The sequence below is a fragment of the Tursiops truncatus genome, chromosome 12, assembly GCF_011762595.2.
Source record: "Tursiops truncatus isolate mTurTru1 chromosome 12, mTurTru1.mat.Y, whole genome shotgun sequence".
NCBI lineage: Eukaryota > Metazoa > Chordata > Mammalia > Artiodactyla > Delphinidae > Tursiops > Tursiops truncatus.
The window spans coordinates 82,067,636-82,083,289 of NC_047045.1; the positions used below are offsets into that span (position 1 = coordinate 82,067,636).

Consider the following 15,654-nt stretch of genomic DNA (forward strand, 5'->3'; position numbering starts at 1 on the left):
AGGTGTAGGGGCTGTTGCCGTGATGGTGCTTAACTATTCCCTTACAACCAGTGTGGAACTCAAGGCCGAAGAAATCACCCTAGATGACCTGAATCAGCCTTCAGAGACACACTTAAAAGGTTTCTGGGCAACATTTAGACTGTGGCCTTCGACTGACAAATCCTTCTCGAATTTGCTGCTTTGGGGCTGAAATGTCTAAGGGGCCAAAACAGGCCAACACAAGATGAACTTTGACGTCTTTAGTCTTTTGTTACCTGGCAGCTGTCAGCACCTCCAGTCAGATGCCCCGCACACAGCTCGGTGGGTTTGACTCTCCCATTCAGATACTCATAGCGATTGCACACCTTGTTTTCAATCACAGGCAGCCGGGCTTCCTTGAGCAAGCCAGCGCCGTAAGTGCCTGTGTTTAAAAAGATGAAACGCATGGTGACTGGATCGAAAACGTGTCCGCAAGGAAGCTTCCAGAACAACAGAGCAGCAATGATAGATCTCATGTTCATCGTGAGGTTGGATAAAACAAGAAGTCAGTTCCCGGTACTAGTAGAAATCTTTCTTTTTTCTTTCTGACCCTTGAAAGTATAAACATTACGTAAGATTTCATGTTCCCAAGACCTAGACTTAATTAACCTGGGCTTCTTTATGGGATTTTGAGGTTGGTTTGTGTTGTTATTTTTTGGTTTCTTTTTTTTTTAAACTATAAAGAAATTTACTTTTAATGTATAAAGGGAGATTGAGAAATAGTAGTGCTACTGTTTTCATATATTCCCTTCTAGGATTTTTATACGCTCCTTTTGCTACTTATATCATAGTGCACATTTTTTCCACACAAAGTTATATCATAAAGACTTTCATAAACCTACAATCTGTATAATTAATATTTTAGTTGGGAGTGACTGATGAATGGGTTCGGGATTTCCTTTTGGGGTGAGGCAAGTGTTCTGTAAATAGTGGGGACGGTTGCACAACGTTGTGCAGGTGCTAAATGCCACAGACTTGTACTCTTCAAAATAGTTAAAAAAGTAAATTTTACGTTACGTATATTTTACCACAATATTTAAAAAAAAGAACAACTGTCATTTACTGACAATTAACTTTTTCAGGCACAAGCTCATTATGTGGTGTAGCTCATTTCATCCTTAAAACAGTCCGATCACCGAGGCACTTTTGTCGTTCCTATTGTACAGTTAAGGAAACTGAGGCTTAGGAAGGGTGTGTCGTTTGCCCAGGATCACCCAGCAAGTACGGTGGAGCTGGGATTTGAACTTGGGTCTGCAACATCATGGCCCAAACTCTTCACCACCACGTTCATTGGCTACAACAGCTGCTCTCAACGTGTCACTTCTTTGTTCCTACAGGTTATTCATATTCCTTAGTATTTTCTTAAGTCTAAGTTCTGAGGGATTATATAGACATATTTATGGTTCCCAATATCTTTGCCAAATATTTTCTAAACAGGTGTGACAGTGTAAACTGTCACTAGAAAAAAAGCAGCGCACAACAACCTTCTGAGCGTGTGGGGTCTAATAATTTTCAAATGCTTGCTAATGTGATGGGTGGACATCGTCTTAATTTATTTCCTAATTTACATTTCTTTTCCGATTAGGGCCAGTAAAGATTCTTTGATGTGCTTGTTTTCCTCACTGTACTTCTTTCTTCGTGAGAAAAACTGCTTTTTCTTACTTTGGCAAATGGAAATAGAACCCGTGCACAATCACAAGAAGTGATGATGTTTTCCAGATGGACACACCCAGGTACGTCTCAGCATTTTCACAAATAATCCAGTTTTCCAATTTTGCAAGCCCAGCTTTCATGAGTTTTGCAAAATCTTTGCGTTGCCAGCGTGAAACAGCCAAGAAATAAGGTACTGCTTCTTCTCCAAAGACTTTTAATAAAATCGGAAAATTGTCTTGAGTTCAGAAAACTTATGCTGGAGTTGACGGGAGCACCTAAGAGAACCACCATCTGGAAAGAAGAGGCGAGTCCCAGCCCTGGGCAGGCAGAGCCACTGAGGACGAAAGTCCTGACCACAGAAGCATTGGGTAGCGGATGCATTTTCTGAATTGGGTGGATATGCAGAGGGTGCGGCCTTCTCAAAAATTTTTGCTGAAAATTAATTTAACTGAGTGTCCTGCTCTTACATCTGCTTTCTGAGCAAGACAGGCATCCCGAGGCTAGGGACAAATCCACTGCTAGTTGACCAGACGCCTTCGTGGTCTGTGCAGAGGTGCTGCCATCGTGTGGCCACAGGAGAGATGGCGTTTCTGAGGCTGAGGGTGACCTAGGGACCTGATGGGGTGGTGGGGACGTCGAAGCAGGTCCCCGAAAATACCCAGCGATTGCTGATGAGGGGCTGACATGAATGACCCCCTCGACATCAACCCTTACCTTGCTTTGGAATACGGAAGTCAGGGCAAGTCTGGAGACTAAAGGGGAGAATTCTGACCTCACACGGAGAGGCTGATGGATCTGATGTCATTACTGACACATAGAAAATCGGTAAACAGACCTGACTCATGTTTTGTGACTCCTGATCCAATGAATACATTGAGAATCATTTTCTCCAGTTAGACATTCAGACGAGGCCTGGAGAGACAGGGGAACCCAGTGCAGGGTGATAGTTAGAAAAGTGTGGGTGCTGGGTGAGACAGAAGAAACAGTGAATGGGCTTGCGGGGGTCTGGCAGGCCTGGGTTCCATCAGGGCTCAGCTACACACAGGTTATGTGGTACTTATTGACGACAGTGACAGTGGTGATGACGGGGAGGGTTGAGGGCCGACCATGACGGCGATGGTGATGATGATGATCCTGAGATGGTGAGGGTGATGGTGAGGACGGTGGTGGTGAGGACGGTGTCCATGGTGATGGTGGTGGTGATGATGGTGGTGATGGCGGTGGTGGTCGTATCATAGGCACAGGAGCTGCTGAAATACCATCTCCAAAGCACTGAGCTCTCCCTATGCACTATCTCAATCCTCACAGTGACCTCATAGGGTGGCACAGATGAGGAAACCAAGGCTAACATGTAGAACGTAATTTGAAAACACGGATTTTATGGATGAGGGCTTAGATGCCAAATGGTACAAAGAGGTGAGGTGACTTGTCCCGTTCGCCCAGCTGGTGGCAGAACCAGAACTACTTTCCAGGGTTCCTGACTCCCACTCTGGTGCTCCAACCAATGCTTCTGAGAAAGTGAGGCAGAGATCTAGGACATTCTTATAATGTTCCTAGGCCCGAGTCTGAAGAGTATAATAATAATTTTTATTATAATATAATGCAGGGCATACTGCAAAGAGAAGACGGGATTCCCAAAATATAGTACCAGCTGCTGAGCCAGGATCCTGCAGAAACGTTTCCTCTGTCATCCTCACCCCGTCAACCAATACCAAATACCATCCTAGAATTGGGACCTTTCTTTCTTTTCCCTGCTGTCAGTCTGCCCTACCCCCAACAACGTCTCCACACAGAGCCAGGCAAGTGGGTATTGGGGGAGACTAGTTTAACTATAATTTTTGTTGTTGATTTGCACCATGTTTGGGAACTCTGTGCGCTTAATTCACATGAACGACAATCTAACACCCTTAATTTGTAGCTTGTGTCAAAACCCTACTTACCTGGGGACACAATATTAACCTTGGATTTTTGGGGTCAGAGTCTCAAGGAAACACTACCCTTCCCCTCATCCATGTCCCCTGATGACTGATTATAGAGACGGAGGCAGATGTCCAGACAAAGTCAGGAAGGGAGTGGACCTCACTCACTGATAGAAATTGGTACACATGCTCATTTTCCCATGTAGGTTGCAGGTCAGAACAAGTTCATCATGTGAGTCACAGAATTTATCTTACCTTGGGTTTCTCCCCAGCCAGTGATGTAACATACTGTCCGGTCCGCGACCACATAATTCGGGGATGGCAGACAAGCTGGGATTACCTTTTCGGTGATGATGGCAGGGCTGAAAGGAAAACATCAAAAGTTACATTTGACTGCCCTGCTGGGAGACTTCTGCCATTCATCTGTTGGTCGCAAGACCCCACCTGCCCCAGAGCCCCAGAACGCTCTGAGCTGGTATTTCTTTCTTGCTTCACTGACACAGCGCAATGTAGAAAACAACTTTTCATCCCCACATTTGCCTGTAGTATCTTATGAGTCAAAAAAAAAAAAAATAGAACATTTTGTTTTAAAGGCACCAGTTGTGGACAAGAAACTAGAGGTGGGAACAGAGATGACAGTGACTTTTAAGGTCTATTCTCGCACTATGGGAATTTTATACCAGGTGCACACTTCTAGATGAAGTTAAGAGGGCTGCAGTCAGCAGGTGGACCATTCGGCTGAAATACAATCACAGGGCTTTAATAATAGCAAGGGCCTTGTGCCACTGGAGCAGAAGCTGCTCTGTCTTCGGGGTCCTCAGGTTCCTCACCCATGAACGTTACAACACCATGGCTGGAAGAATCCAATATAATGCAAGATACCAAGTCAAAGAGGATTAGAAGTAAGTACCTTGCATAAGCAAGGTAGTGTTGTTTTCCAAAAACTTTCACGTTCGAGTTCCAGAGAATCAAATAGTAGAACTTTGATTTTTAGACTTGATTCTATTTTAGTAAGTTCAGGAGGAAAACCCACTGAAGATGAGAAATGCCTGATTCTGATTAAGAACCATCATGGCCTTCAACTTTGAAGCAGACACACGCTGTCAGAGCTACCAGAACAGATTGGCGTCTCACGTGGAGCGGGGGCCACAGTCATCACGGTATAGGTTCCCCTCGCGGAACGCCAATGCCTGAGACTCTTGGGGTTTGGGGGGCCTGGGGGTGGGTACCCGAAAGCCCGAGCATATCAGTCTATCGGAGAACACATCCAGAACCCACGTTCACTAAATGACTTGCTCGAGGATCACAGCGTTCCTGATGGCCCCAGGGGACCATGGAGAAAAGCGAATCAGCTCCTTTTTTAGGCTAAGCGAAGAAGGCCCTTTCTTTCCTTTCCAGAGTGTCCAAATACCCCAGGGAGTCACTCAGTTTACTGACCCGGAAAACTTGTGAAGTGTTTTCTGTCCAGACCCAGCGAGCCTCACTCAGACTCTTGACCCCTGGGCTGGCCACATCCTCGTCACCGTCACCGTCGTCCCGCTGTCATCTGGAGCCCATCATGCATGGCCGATGGGCTCTGCGTGCCTTGCTGACTGTCCCAAATGTGCCTATTCTCAAAATAGCAGTCTGTTTATTTAGCTCTCTCCCTTGTGACCTATTTCCAAATACTGCTCACTTTAAATGACGTTAACAAATTTATCATTTTGTCAGACTTAATAAAACCCCATTTCAACAGGAAACATAAATCCAGAGATAGGAAGAAGGAGAATCTGCACTTGTGAATTGTGAGTGTGCGTGTGTGTTTACATCGCCTTTTATGAAGTGCATCGAAATATACATAATCCCATTGGATTTCCCCAAATATATTATTACATTGAAAAGAGAGTGTCAGCCTGGAATAATTGAATAATTCTCTGATTATGAATGTATATTAGCTGACTGGGGAACATTAAGTGAGAGAGTTTGAGGGGTAACCTGTACCTCATGTTTCAACTCGCTCTTTTTCCGCAAGAGGAAACTGTGTCCTGGTGCCTTTGTCATGACCACGGCTAGTAAGAGGCAGGCGGGGCTGAGCCCAGGTTTTCTCACTTGAAGGTCAATGCCTGTCCCAAAGCCCCGTGCCTTTGGGGTCCTAGACGGGGCTGCCCACACACAACTCTGTTACGGCTCATAAACCCAGCGATGAGCAGATGTTCTCACTGCTCACAGGGTGAGAGTCACGGGCGAGCCAGTACCTGCTCAGCTTGAGCAAGGCCACGTCGGCCCGAGTGGGCTCCGGGAACAGCTTGGCCACTTGTATTTCCTGGACACTGTCTTCAACGGCGGTCTCTTGGTGTGCGCCCAGGATGACCTTGTATGATGCCGGCCCTGAGTAGCTAGAGAAGACAGCAACGTTAGGAACAAAATCTGGGCCAGCCCTTCATCGGGTGCCCTTCTGAGCCACAGCACTGCGTCTTCTCCCCACTGGGCTACCTACCATCAGAGACCTCCGAGTGGCAAGAAACAAGTTCACGGTTTACCTGAACCTGGCTGTTAAGGAATGTTCTCGGGGCTGCTTTCGGCCTGACCACAGAGGAAGAATGACACCAACACTGAAGTTGGCGCAGGGCAGATAGGGGTCTGTCTGCTTCGTTTCTCTCTAGAAACACCTCCTCCTCTCTCGTCCAATGGCCCTGGCAATTCTGCCTCAGGCCCTTCTCATCCACTCCCTGGTCCCCAGTGTCACTGCCATGAAAGGAAGGAGGGAAGGAAGGGGAGGGGACAGGGAAGGGGAGAGGGGAGGAGAAAAGGTGAAGGAAAGGAGAGAGGGGGAGGCGGAAGTCTTTAAGACGAGTGAGTCTTTGTGTCAGGGGTCCCCTAAACATACCTGTCCAGGCAGTGGGCAGCAGTCAACACCCACTCTGGGGATATTAAAGTGCCTCCACAGAAGTGTCTTCTAGGAGGAAATCTAGAAGGAAAACGTGCCAGGATTTTAGTTCAAACCTGATGATTTATTCCTCAGAAAGCCCGGAAGTGGTGCTCACTCTGTTGTGATATCGCTGACGTTCCCAAAGGACAAGGTGACCAGCCCGTCATCGGGATGGTGGGAGCTTTGAGCTGTGCTCCTGTGGTGGGTTCTCAGGAGGTCACTACACCACTCTGGAAGGTGGCTGGCGCGCAGGCGAGGCCCAGCAAAGCCACGCGACTCCAACAGGGGGTCCACGCCCATGGCTTTGACCCTTTGACCCTGGACTCCAGCTCCCTGTCCCTTCTTTTTGACAAGATCTATGCAAGACCCGATGAGTCATTCTTCAGGGAACTAAATGGGATCCTGAGTAGCCGTGATTCACGGGCATCTGCTAATCTTACCTGAGAAAGTTCGCTCTGGGGGGAACGTCCCCTAAATCATTTACTTTATAGGACTGCTTAGGCACGGGGTTGCTCATAAAATTTGTGTGAGCCGCTCCGAAGCCCATCATAATGAAAGGGACACAAATAGTAAGTGAATGACCAGCAAGGCGATTATCAATCTGGAAATAGACCACAGCACATCTTGGGAAAGAGGGAATATGAGATACGTGAAAGGTGAAGGCTCTGTATCTCAAGCAGTTACTAAATGATAAGACAAATAAAAGAAAAGCCAACTCAACCAGGGAATGAAATAGACTGTTTTCATTCATCGATAGCATCTCACAAGCGGAAGGAAGGAAGACCACTGAGCACAGCGATTGGGCACATGCGCTCTGGTGCAACATCAAAAGCAGATCAGCCTGTTTCCCGTGTGTGCTTCGAATGAGACCAAATGGGCTTATTAAAGGCGAGCGCCACTGAAAGATAACCTGAACCTTCTGGGTCATGTAGGATGGGGACTGATCACTCTTAAATTACGGCGATCCTGAGCTACCCTTCACTGAACAAGGTGCGTTTTGCAAATAGGTGAGCACCCTTTGATTAAATTCAGTAGTTCACAAAACTGTGGAAGGAAGGAAGGAAAGAAAGAAAGAAAAAAAAAGAGAGACTCTGTATCTGTGATATAGTATAGATAATTTAATCTTTACCCTCCCCCTCCAGGTGTCCCATTTCTAAAAATATCCCTTTCTCTTCATTTGACAAAGTAACAGTGGGTATCTATCTAAACCCTCAAGGCATCTTCCATACTTTTTCAGCAATATTGGAACTTAGTGTAAATTGCTACATTTATCAATTTTGATGATAGCTGCCCAGATCAAAAAAAAAAAAAGGTTCTAATTCTGACTATTTTCAAACTGAAGAACATAGAAAAGAATATAACAAAAAAAGAAGCAGACTCACAGATATAGAGAACAAACTAGTGGTTACCAGTGGGGAGAGGGAAGGGAGGAGGGGCTATATAGGGAGGGGGAGTGAGAGGTTCAAACTGTTAGGTATAAAATAAGCTACAAGAATATATCGTACTACACGGGGAATATAACCAATATTTTATAATAACTATAAATGGAGTATAACCTTTAAAAATGGTGAATCACTATATTGTACAACTGTAACATATTGTACAGCATCTATACCTCAACTAAAAAACATAGAAAATATTTTTTATAGTTTTCCTTACCCCTTTGCAGAACTTAGAGGCAGGTACTGATACTGAGGGTATGTGGATTTAGTGTGAATGTAGAAAGGTTTTGCAAGGAGTACACAGGAGGATGGAATACACTGTTTCTGGAAATGGTGTTACCTTTTTCGAAGGCTGACTTGCCAGGGCCAGGAGTGTGGGGTGGACACGCACCCACCTACAACCCTTCCGGGACACTTCTTCGGCTCTATCTGGGGCTTTCCACAATCAAATGAAGAGGAAGCTGTGGCACAAAGTGGGAAAAATTTGCATTTGAAGACGTGAGAGAGCAACTCATGATAAATTCATGGCTCATGGCTGAAGCACTGAATTTTTGACATCCCAAAGCCCAAACTAAATAGTAAAATCATAAACAACTTTTGGAATATTTTTTCTAAGTTTCAAGAGTGGTAGGGGACAACAGCATTTCCTTCTCCTTTCAAGAAAATACAAGTACTTTTTTTTTTTTTTACTGCTTTCTTAAGGAAGTGATTAAATAAATTTGGAAGAGTTAGGCATTAGAATGAGAGCTTTTTGGAGAGGAGCTTGACTGACACAAATTGTTATTCTGACTTGATGTGAATATCTAGAGAGTGAACCATCGTCACCATCATCATCTGAACCATGTAAAGTTTACTGAAAACCATAACTGTCATCCCCATTGAAAGGCACTAAGAGTATTTTTAAAATGTGAATCTCTGTGTGTGCACGTATGTGTGCGTGTGTTTGTGTGTGCACGCATGTGTGCGTGTGTGTGTGTCTGTGTGTGTAGCAAGGATAACAGTCCTAAACTGAAATAATGGCTTCTCTCAGCCAGTTTCAGGATGACTTTTCCAGGGAGCCTCCCAAGACTAACCCAATGCCATGGGGATGACTTCCGTTCGCTTGCCTTCCTCTCTATTCACTCTCCCACCTGCTTTCTCTCTCCACCTGGCTTGCAGGGTTCCTGGAGATTAGGGTTAATGCTCCATCTCTGGTTGGTGCCACTTACTAATGTCTAGAACAGTTCAGGGGCTACACAAGGTATTCAAAAAGGGCTTCTCCACTGTCTGGAGTCCTTTAAGATCTTCAAAAACAGAAGCATAAATCATCTTGATAATGACATTACAAGGAGAAATTTTTTGCTCTTAATCAACCAAGAGATTCTATCCTCTAGTGAATCTGGAATCTGAATTTTCCAAATACCTTTCCAATTGTCTTGGCCTATTCTGAGAATCTATATACAGAAGTTGTTTTTTTTTTTTTAAAGAAGCATGCAATATAATGAAATCCTACTCTCTAACACTGACCTTAATTTCTCTTACTGTGTCTTACACAGAATAGACTTACAGAAATGGACTAAGAAAAGAATAACTACAGATATTATGGTACCCCGGTCTTAGTATTCAAAACAAAACTGAAGTTCTATTTATTTTTAATTACTTACTATTTGTACTGTTAGTGTTGGTGGAATTGAAATGAGTTGTTAAAACCAATTAACAAAAATTTACAATTTAAAATAAATGAATATAAATAAATAAAATTATGTTTAAAATGGGCATCTTTCAATTTTTATTTTATGTTATTTTATTTTTTTTTTTATTTTATTTTGTGATACACGGGCCTCTCACTGTTGTGGCCTCTCCCGTTGCGGAACACAGGCTCCGGACGCACAGGCTCAGTGGCCATGGCTCACGGGCCCAGCCGCTCCGCGGCACGTGGGATCTTCCCGCACCGGGGCACGAACCCGTGTCCCCTGCATCGGCAGGCGGACTCTCAGCCACTGCGCCACCAGGGAAGCCCACATCTTTCAATTTTTGAGGTTAATATTAAAGAGAAAAACAATACAATCCCTTGATAAGATTGAGAAGCAGAATACTGGGCTGAATAGAATATAGTTCTGATTTCAAATTGTTTGACTTATGCTCTTACTTATGTGCAGTTTGCATGGTGCCATTGTTTTCATAACACGGAATATTTACACACATTTTTCAGGTGAGTTGCTTGAAGAAGCTTACGTGTAGCCTAAAGAGTTAATCAGTGTTACTTTTTCATTTTAAAGATGTTTTCCATGTGAATTACAGACAATGTAAAGTTTGGACATTTTAAGGAAAATTGCTATTAGGAAATTTCTCACTTACATAAAGGAAATCCAAAATCTCCCAGGAATAAGCAATAAAAATCTTTTTTTAAAAAACAGAGAAAATGAAAATGACCTAAAAAAACAAAGTCATACTTCAAAGAGATTTCATATTCTGTAAAATCTGAATAAACTTATCGAAAGCCATCCAAGCACACACACAGGAAGTACCCTTAACCTGGGATAGCCACCCTTTTAAGCACCGACCTGACATGGTGGAGGAACTGTGATTTGAGATTTCGTTCGTTTATTTGAATACGTATTTGCTGAATTTACTCATTCAGCAAATATGTATTCAAATATGTATACGTAGTGCCTGGCATGTACTAGGCATTGCTCTAAGCACTAGAAAGAAGGAAACAGCTGAGGTTTGTAATCTTTACCTTCTGATGGTGGGTACATAAAACGATGTTGCACTGGAAGATTCAACAGAGGCCCCAAGGATGCCCGGGGATGTGTAAGGTAAACCTCCATCTGCAGACTTCAAGGCAAATAGCCTCTTCTACAATGCTGGTACTCTTACCCAAGTCAAGGATGGAAAAGAATCAGGTTCTTAAGATGGAAGAAAGAAGAAAGGATGGAGAGAGGGCTGTTCCAGCAGACTGTGAGGTCCCCGCTTCCTCATGATGTGGGCACGTTATCAGACCACGTGGTCTGATCTTGAGACATATTTCCTGAGGAAGGATACCCAGGCCTGCCTCACACCTGAGAAGCTGATAGCGTCTGGTGGTGACTGAGGGCTGCACCTGGGACGTTACTGTACTTCCCTTCAGGGGGAATCAGAGGTGCATGAATCCCAGGCACAGCTGTAGAGGCCGGGGCGGGACTGTCAAGCTATACAAGTTAAAGGCAATCGTGCCACGTAGGCAGCCTGTCCAGGATAGCGAGGCCACGTGGTAAGAGGCAGTGGGGTACCAGAAAGCTGCAGGGTGGCAGGGAGGAGTGGAAAGGGAGGCGCTAACCCCACCAGGGGCTCTCAGATGGAGGGCCACCGAGAGAGCTTGTGCACAGCAAACACACACTGGAGAACGAGGCAGCTATAAATTCCCCAAGTCCAGAGAGCACAAGGACAGCAACCAAGTAGAATCTTTCCTGTCACCCTGACCTCTCCCTCCTCCCCCTGCTCTACCCAGCAGTGGCCCCAAATCAAAGCCCGACAGTGTGGCTCCGGAGCTCTCAACCCCTTCCCCAAACTGCCTCCCAAACCATCTCCGGACGTGGACTTAAGTGGCTTCTCTGCTCCAGCCTGTCCCCGCACGTGGCAGACACAAGCAGATGCAATCAAACGGTGCAAAGGAGAAGTCCAGACTGATTAGCGGGAACCAGGACAGATGGTGTTTGCAAAGATGGGTCAGCGGAAAGTAAGGTAGGGTCCAAATCAAAGTGGTTTACATTGTTCTCCAGACCTATCTATGGATTTGTTACCCCAGACTTTTCAGAACTAACGTCAACTCCCCTTTCCCTGATCCAAGCTTCTCACTCCCTAGAAAAGTCTCAGAGAAATGAGGAAAGAACCCAGCAAGCTTCCTCTACGTTGTCTGACTAATGCGTGGCTAGTGCATAGTCATCTTAGGATAAAGAAAGCTGGGGCTTTGTAAAGAGCTGTGTTACTTTTCATTGAATTCTTAGGATGACAGTTTATAGGTTTACAATGTATGTTGTATGTTTAGCAGTTTCCTGCTGTTTGTACTTTCTTTCTTCTCAGCTGCTGAAAGAGAGAGTTTCCTATCTGGGTGACTCTAAGTTTGTGTTTCATGCCTCCCACCCCAGACACTGGAGAGTTCAGTGGAACTGTCTGGAGGCTGATTAGATCACCTCTGAAGTTGCTCTTTTGGAGAATTTTGCATTTATTTTGTTTACGGAGTCAGAGGAGGGGGCGGTGCCTAACAAAGGGGGCCACGAGTAGGACAGATTCAAGAGGCCCAGGATGAAAAGAGGGCTCCCAAGGAGAGGGGACCCTCTCTTGCCCAGAAGCGCTCAGCCCAGACTCTTGTCTTGCAGATCTAAGACCAGGTGATGCTGCATTTATTTAGAAGTCATTTCCTTCCAAAAAAGAAAGAAGCTTACCACAGTGAGGGACATCACAGTAGTCAAAAAGTTTTCTTGGGTTTGTCGTGTAGCACCAGGGACCATTGACATCACCATCAGGATTGCGGCAGTACTGGAAAAAGAGGCTGGCATATAGGGGGTGGCGCACACCGGGGCGGGAGAGGGCAGAGAATGTCACGTGAGGCTGGCATATAGGGGGTGGTGCACACCGCGGCAGGAGAGGGCAGAGAATGTCACGTAAGGCTGGCATATGGGGGTGGCACACACCGGGGCGGGAGAGGGCAGAGAATGTCACATGAGGCTGGCATATAGGGGGTGGCGCACACCAGGGCGGGAGAGGGCAGAGAGTGTCACATGAGGCTGGCATATAGAGAGTGGTGCACACCGGGGCAGGAGAGGGCAGAGAATGTCACGTGAGGCTGGCATATAGGGGGTGGCGCACACCCGGGTGGGAGAGGGCAGAGAATGTCACATGAGGCGCAGACACTGGTTTCACTGCTGTCCTGAGAAGATGAAGGGTTAGTGCTCCTTTCGGGGGGAGGCAGGCAAAGCTACCATTTCAGGATGCGTGTCAAGCCTCTGACTCACAGAATGCCATCCGTCACTTCTCCTCGTTCAAAAGGAGCTCCAGCCTTGAGGCCACTCCCCTGGGGAAGGGGTGAAGACCCTGAGGCGTCTTGAGGTAGAGACTGTATAAAGGGGCCTCCCCGCTCAGCAGCCTGTGTCCGTGGGGACCGTAGGGACCCGACAGTAGGGGACTGTAGACGTGGATGACTCGTCCTGCACCTTGTTCATGTCAATCTTCTGCTTGATGGTGCCTGTTTGCTGTGGCTTCAGAATTGCTTATTCCCCTGGCCTGGGCACCCTCTGTGGGTCAGCTGTGGAAAGACTGTGTCTTCCTTTTCCTTCCCTCTACACACCTATACCCCAGAGGAAACCACCCCAGAGAATGTGTGGGACTGGGGGAAATCCTAGTGGAGTCCTAATTATGCATCCAGTTTTTTTCTAGAAAAATGCAACTACAATGTCATGAAGGTCATCTTTGATCATTGGAAACCATAAACCAGTAACAAAAGCAGACAGGAAATGTCACACATGGAAGTGATAAAAGCAGGGAGGTTGGCTTGCCCGTGCTAACCCTCCCTCCCACGCGGAGGCTGGTTAGATCCTACGCTTGGTCCCCTGAAATCTCTCGCACTGAACCTGTGTCAGGCTGACTTTCTGTAACAGAGAGTCAATTCAGTCTGCAAAGACTCGTCAACAAAAGGCAAACTCGAGTCCAAATCGAAGCGGCTTACATTTTTTTCCAAACCTGCCCGTGGGTTTGTCTCTGGAGTGAAAATGTTGTGTTTGTGGGGCTCCTGGGCAGCCCACTCCTGGCAGGGGACACCGGCCACCGTGGTCGCCTTCTTGCCCCGGTATCCTTTACCAGTGCCGAACATGCAGTCTGTAGGGGAGAGAGAATGGTGGTCTCCTGTCATTACACAGAGCCGGGTGACAAGGAACAAACGCAGCAGTGCTAGGTTTCTCTCAGGACAGACTGTGGTCACATCCTTCAGAACACAGGAGTGCCGAAGACTTCAGTGAGCTCTGCGGAATTTGACAAGTTACCAGAAATGCTATTGGCTCAGAAATAGTCACAAGCCGAGATGTTAGAATGGGAAGTTTGGCCAGGACACTAAGACAATCAATTTTATAACAAGCTGAGTGGTAACACAGATGCCACCGTGAACTGTTAGATGATTCTTGAACACCTCAACAAGGATGGAGAGAAACAGTGCGGATTGAAAAGGATTTTATAAAAAATATTATTTTGGCCAGAGCTGTGCTGTGAGTTCCCACCTTCTGGGATGAAAGAGGTAATAAGGAGATGACTAGAGGCCCCTTCCCCAAACTCATCCCTCACCTCAAGCCTTGTGGTTGGGGGATTCGGCAGAACCCCTCAGAGAAATTGATGTGTGTTACATATGGGGACCCAGTGCCCAGTGCTCTGATGGCCACTTGGAAAATCCACAAAGCAAAAGCTGGGCCAGCTGGCTTCCCAGTCAAGGAGCAGGGCTGGGCTAGGCAGCCTCCAGTGTTTTCCAGGGCCAGGGTGTGTGAGTCATTGCACCAAGTCATGCACCAAGTGTGGGGCATCACGTGAGGCCATGCGAGGTCTTATCAGGGGGGATCCCCAGCTGGAGCACGGCACTCAGAGTCTCACCAAGAAAGAGTGGGGAGAGATGAGCTGGCCCTGTGTGTACAGCAGCTGTACAGGTGTACAGGTGTACAGTAGGGAGCAGTAGGTGAGGTTTCTCCAGCATCCTGGAGGAGGCAAGTCCACCTCCAGAAGGAGAGGGGGTCTCAACTTGAAACCAAGTTCTCATTTAATCATTTCTGTCTGATTTTGGATTATCTGAAAGTGGTCAGACAAGCCATGGGACCCCTGAGTTTTCATTCCGGGGCAGGGGGAGAATCAGCCCCCTCTGTTTCCTTACCCTGCAGGGGTACAGAGCACTTCCTGCCACCTGACAACCACAGGACCAGGGGCTAAGCACTTAGAGCGACACGCGGGCGAAGGGCCAGGGAAACAGAGAGGACTGTGATATTTTCACGTCTCCCACCTCAGATGACAACGACATTCTTATGCTCAGGCCCCGAAACCCTTGGAGCTACATGTCCGCTTCGCCAGGTGTTTGTTGGAGATGATCTTTGACGGTCCTCCTAGCCCTCCTAACTCTGTACATTCAAAACCAAATCAGCCATTTCTATCCCTCCATGCAAAAGGCAGAGACTTGCTTTTCTAGAATGTCCCATCTCGGCCACCATCATCAACCTGTCAGTCCACCCAGGCTCAAAATTGTATCCATCCCTCACAACCAACTAGTTCTCAAATCCTAAAGAAACGCCCTACCCCATCATGCCAGCAAGAGCAGCTCTGGCTCCTCCAGGTGATACACTGAGGCTTCCTTCCATATCGCAGACTCAGCCAGCGCTCCAGCTCCCTGTAACAACGACGCCTCTGCAGCCCAAAGATTTTCCATCTCTTATCATCCCGATACCCAACCATATAGATGTCTGGCCACAGACTTCTTACCTGCTTCAGAAGGATCCTGTATACTTGGAGCCTGGGGAGCAGTTGGAGATTCTGTGACCTGCTCTTGTGTTCCTGAGCATTTCTTCAGGTTACAGAACTCCCATCTGACGCTCGGATCAGTGGTATAACACCAAGGGCTTTTATCAGCATCTGGATTTCTGCAGTAGTTCATGGTCAAGCCACTGTAAATTCCACAACAGTATAGGTCATGAGAGGTGAGCGAATCTTCAGGGGCACCCCAGCACCCTCT

At 46.6% G+C, this 15,654-nt stretch overlaps 1 protein-coding gene across 4 annotated transcripts in view; it reads right to left on the minus strand.

Moving 5' to 3' along the window:
• Positions 1–15,654, minus strand: part of PLG (plasminogen) — a 44,375-nt gene that overhangs the window by 802 nt on the left and 27,919 nt on the right. Inside the window, exons 11-19 of one of the 4 annotated variants that reach the window (XM_019951459.2) lie at positions 15,405–15,586; positions 13,624–13,772; positions 12,344–12,437; positions 8,281–8,401; positions 6,453–6,537; positions 6,055–6,058; positions 5,825–5,957; positions 3,846–3,952; positions 255–400 (exon numbers count right to left, since the gene is read on the minus strand). In XM_019951459.2, coding sequence (XP_019807018.1) covers positions 255–400; positions 3,846–3,952; positions 5,825–5,957; positions 6,055–6,058; positions 6,453–6,537; positions 8,281–8,401; positions 12,344–12,437; positions 13,624–13,772; positions 15,405–15,586 — 1,021 coding nt within the window. Of the gene's footprint in view, positions 1–254; positions 401–3,845; positions 3,953–5,824; positions 5,966–6,054; positions 6,059–6,452; positions 6,538–8,280; positions 8,402–12,343; positions 12,438–13,623; positions 13,773–15,404; positions 15,587–15,654 lie in introns of all 4 variants that reach the window. The other 3 variants (XM_019951458.2, XM_019951457.2, XM_073789805.1) reach the window with 3 other exon arrangements.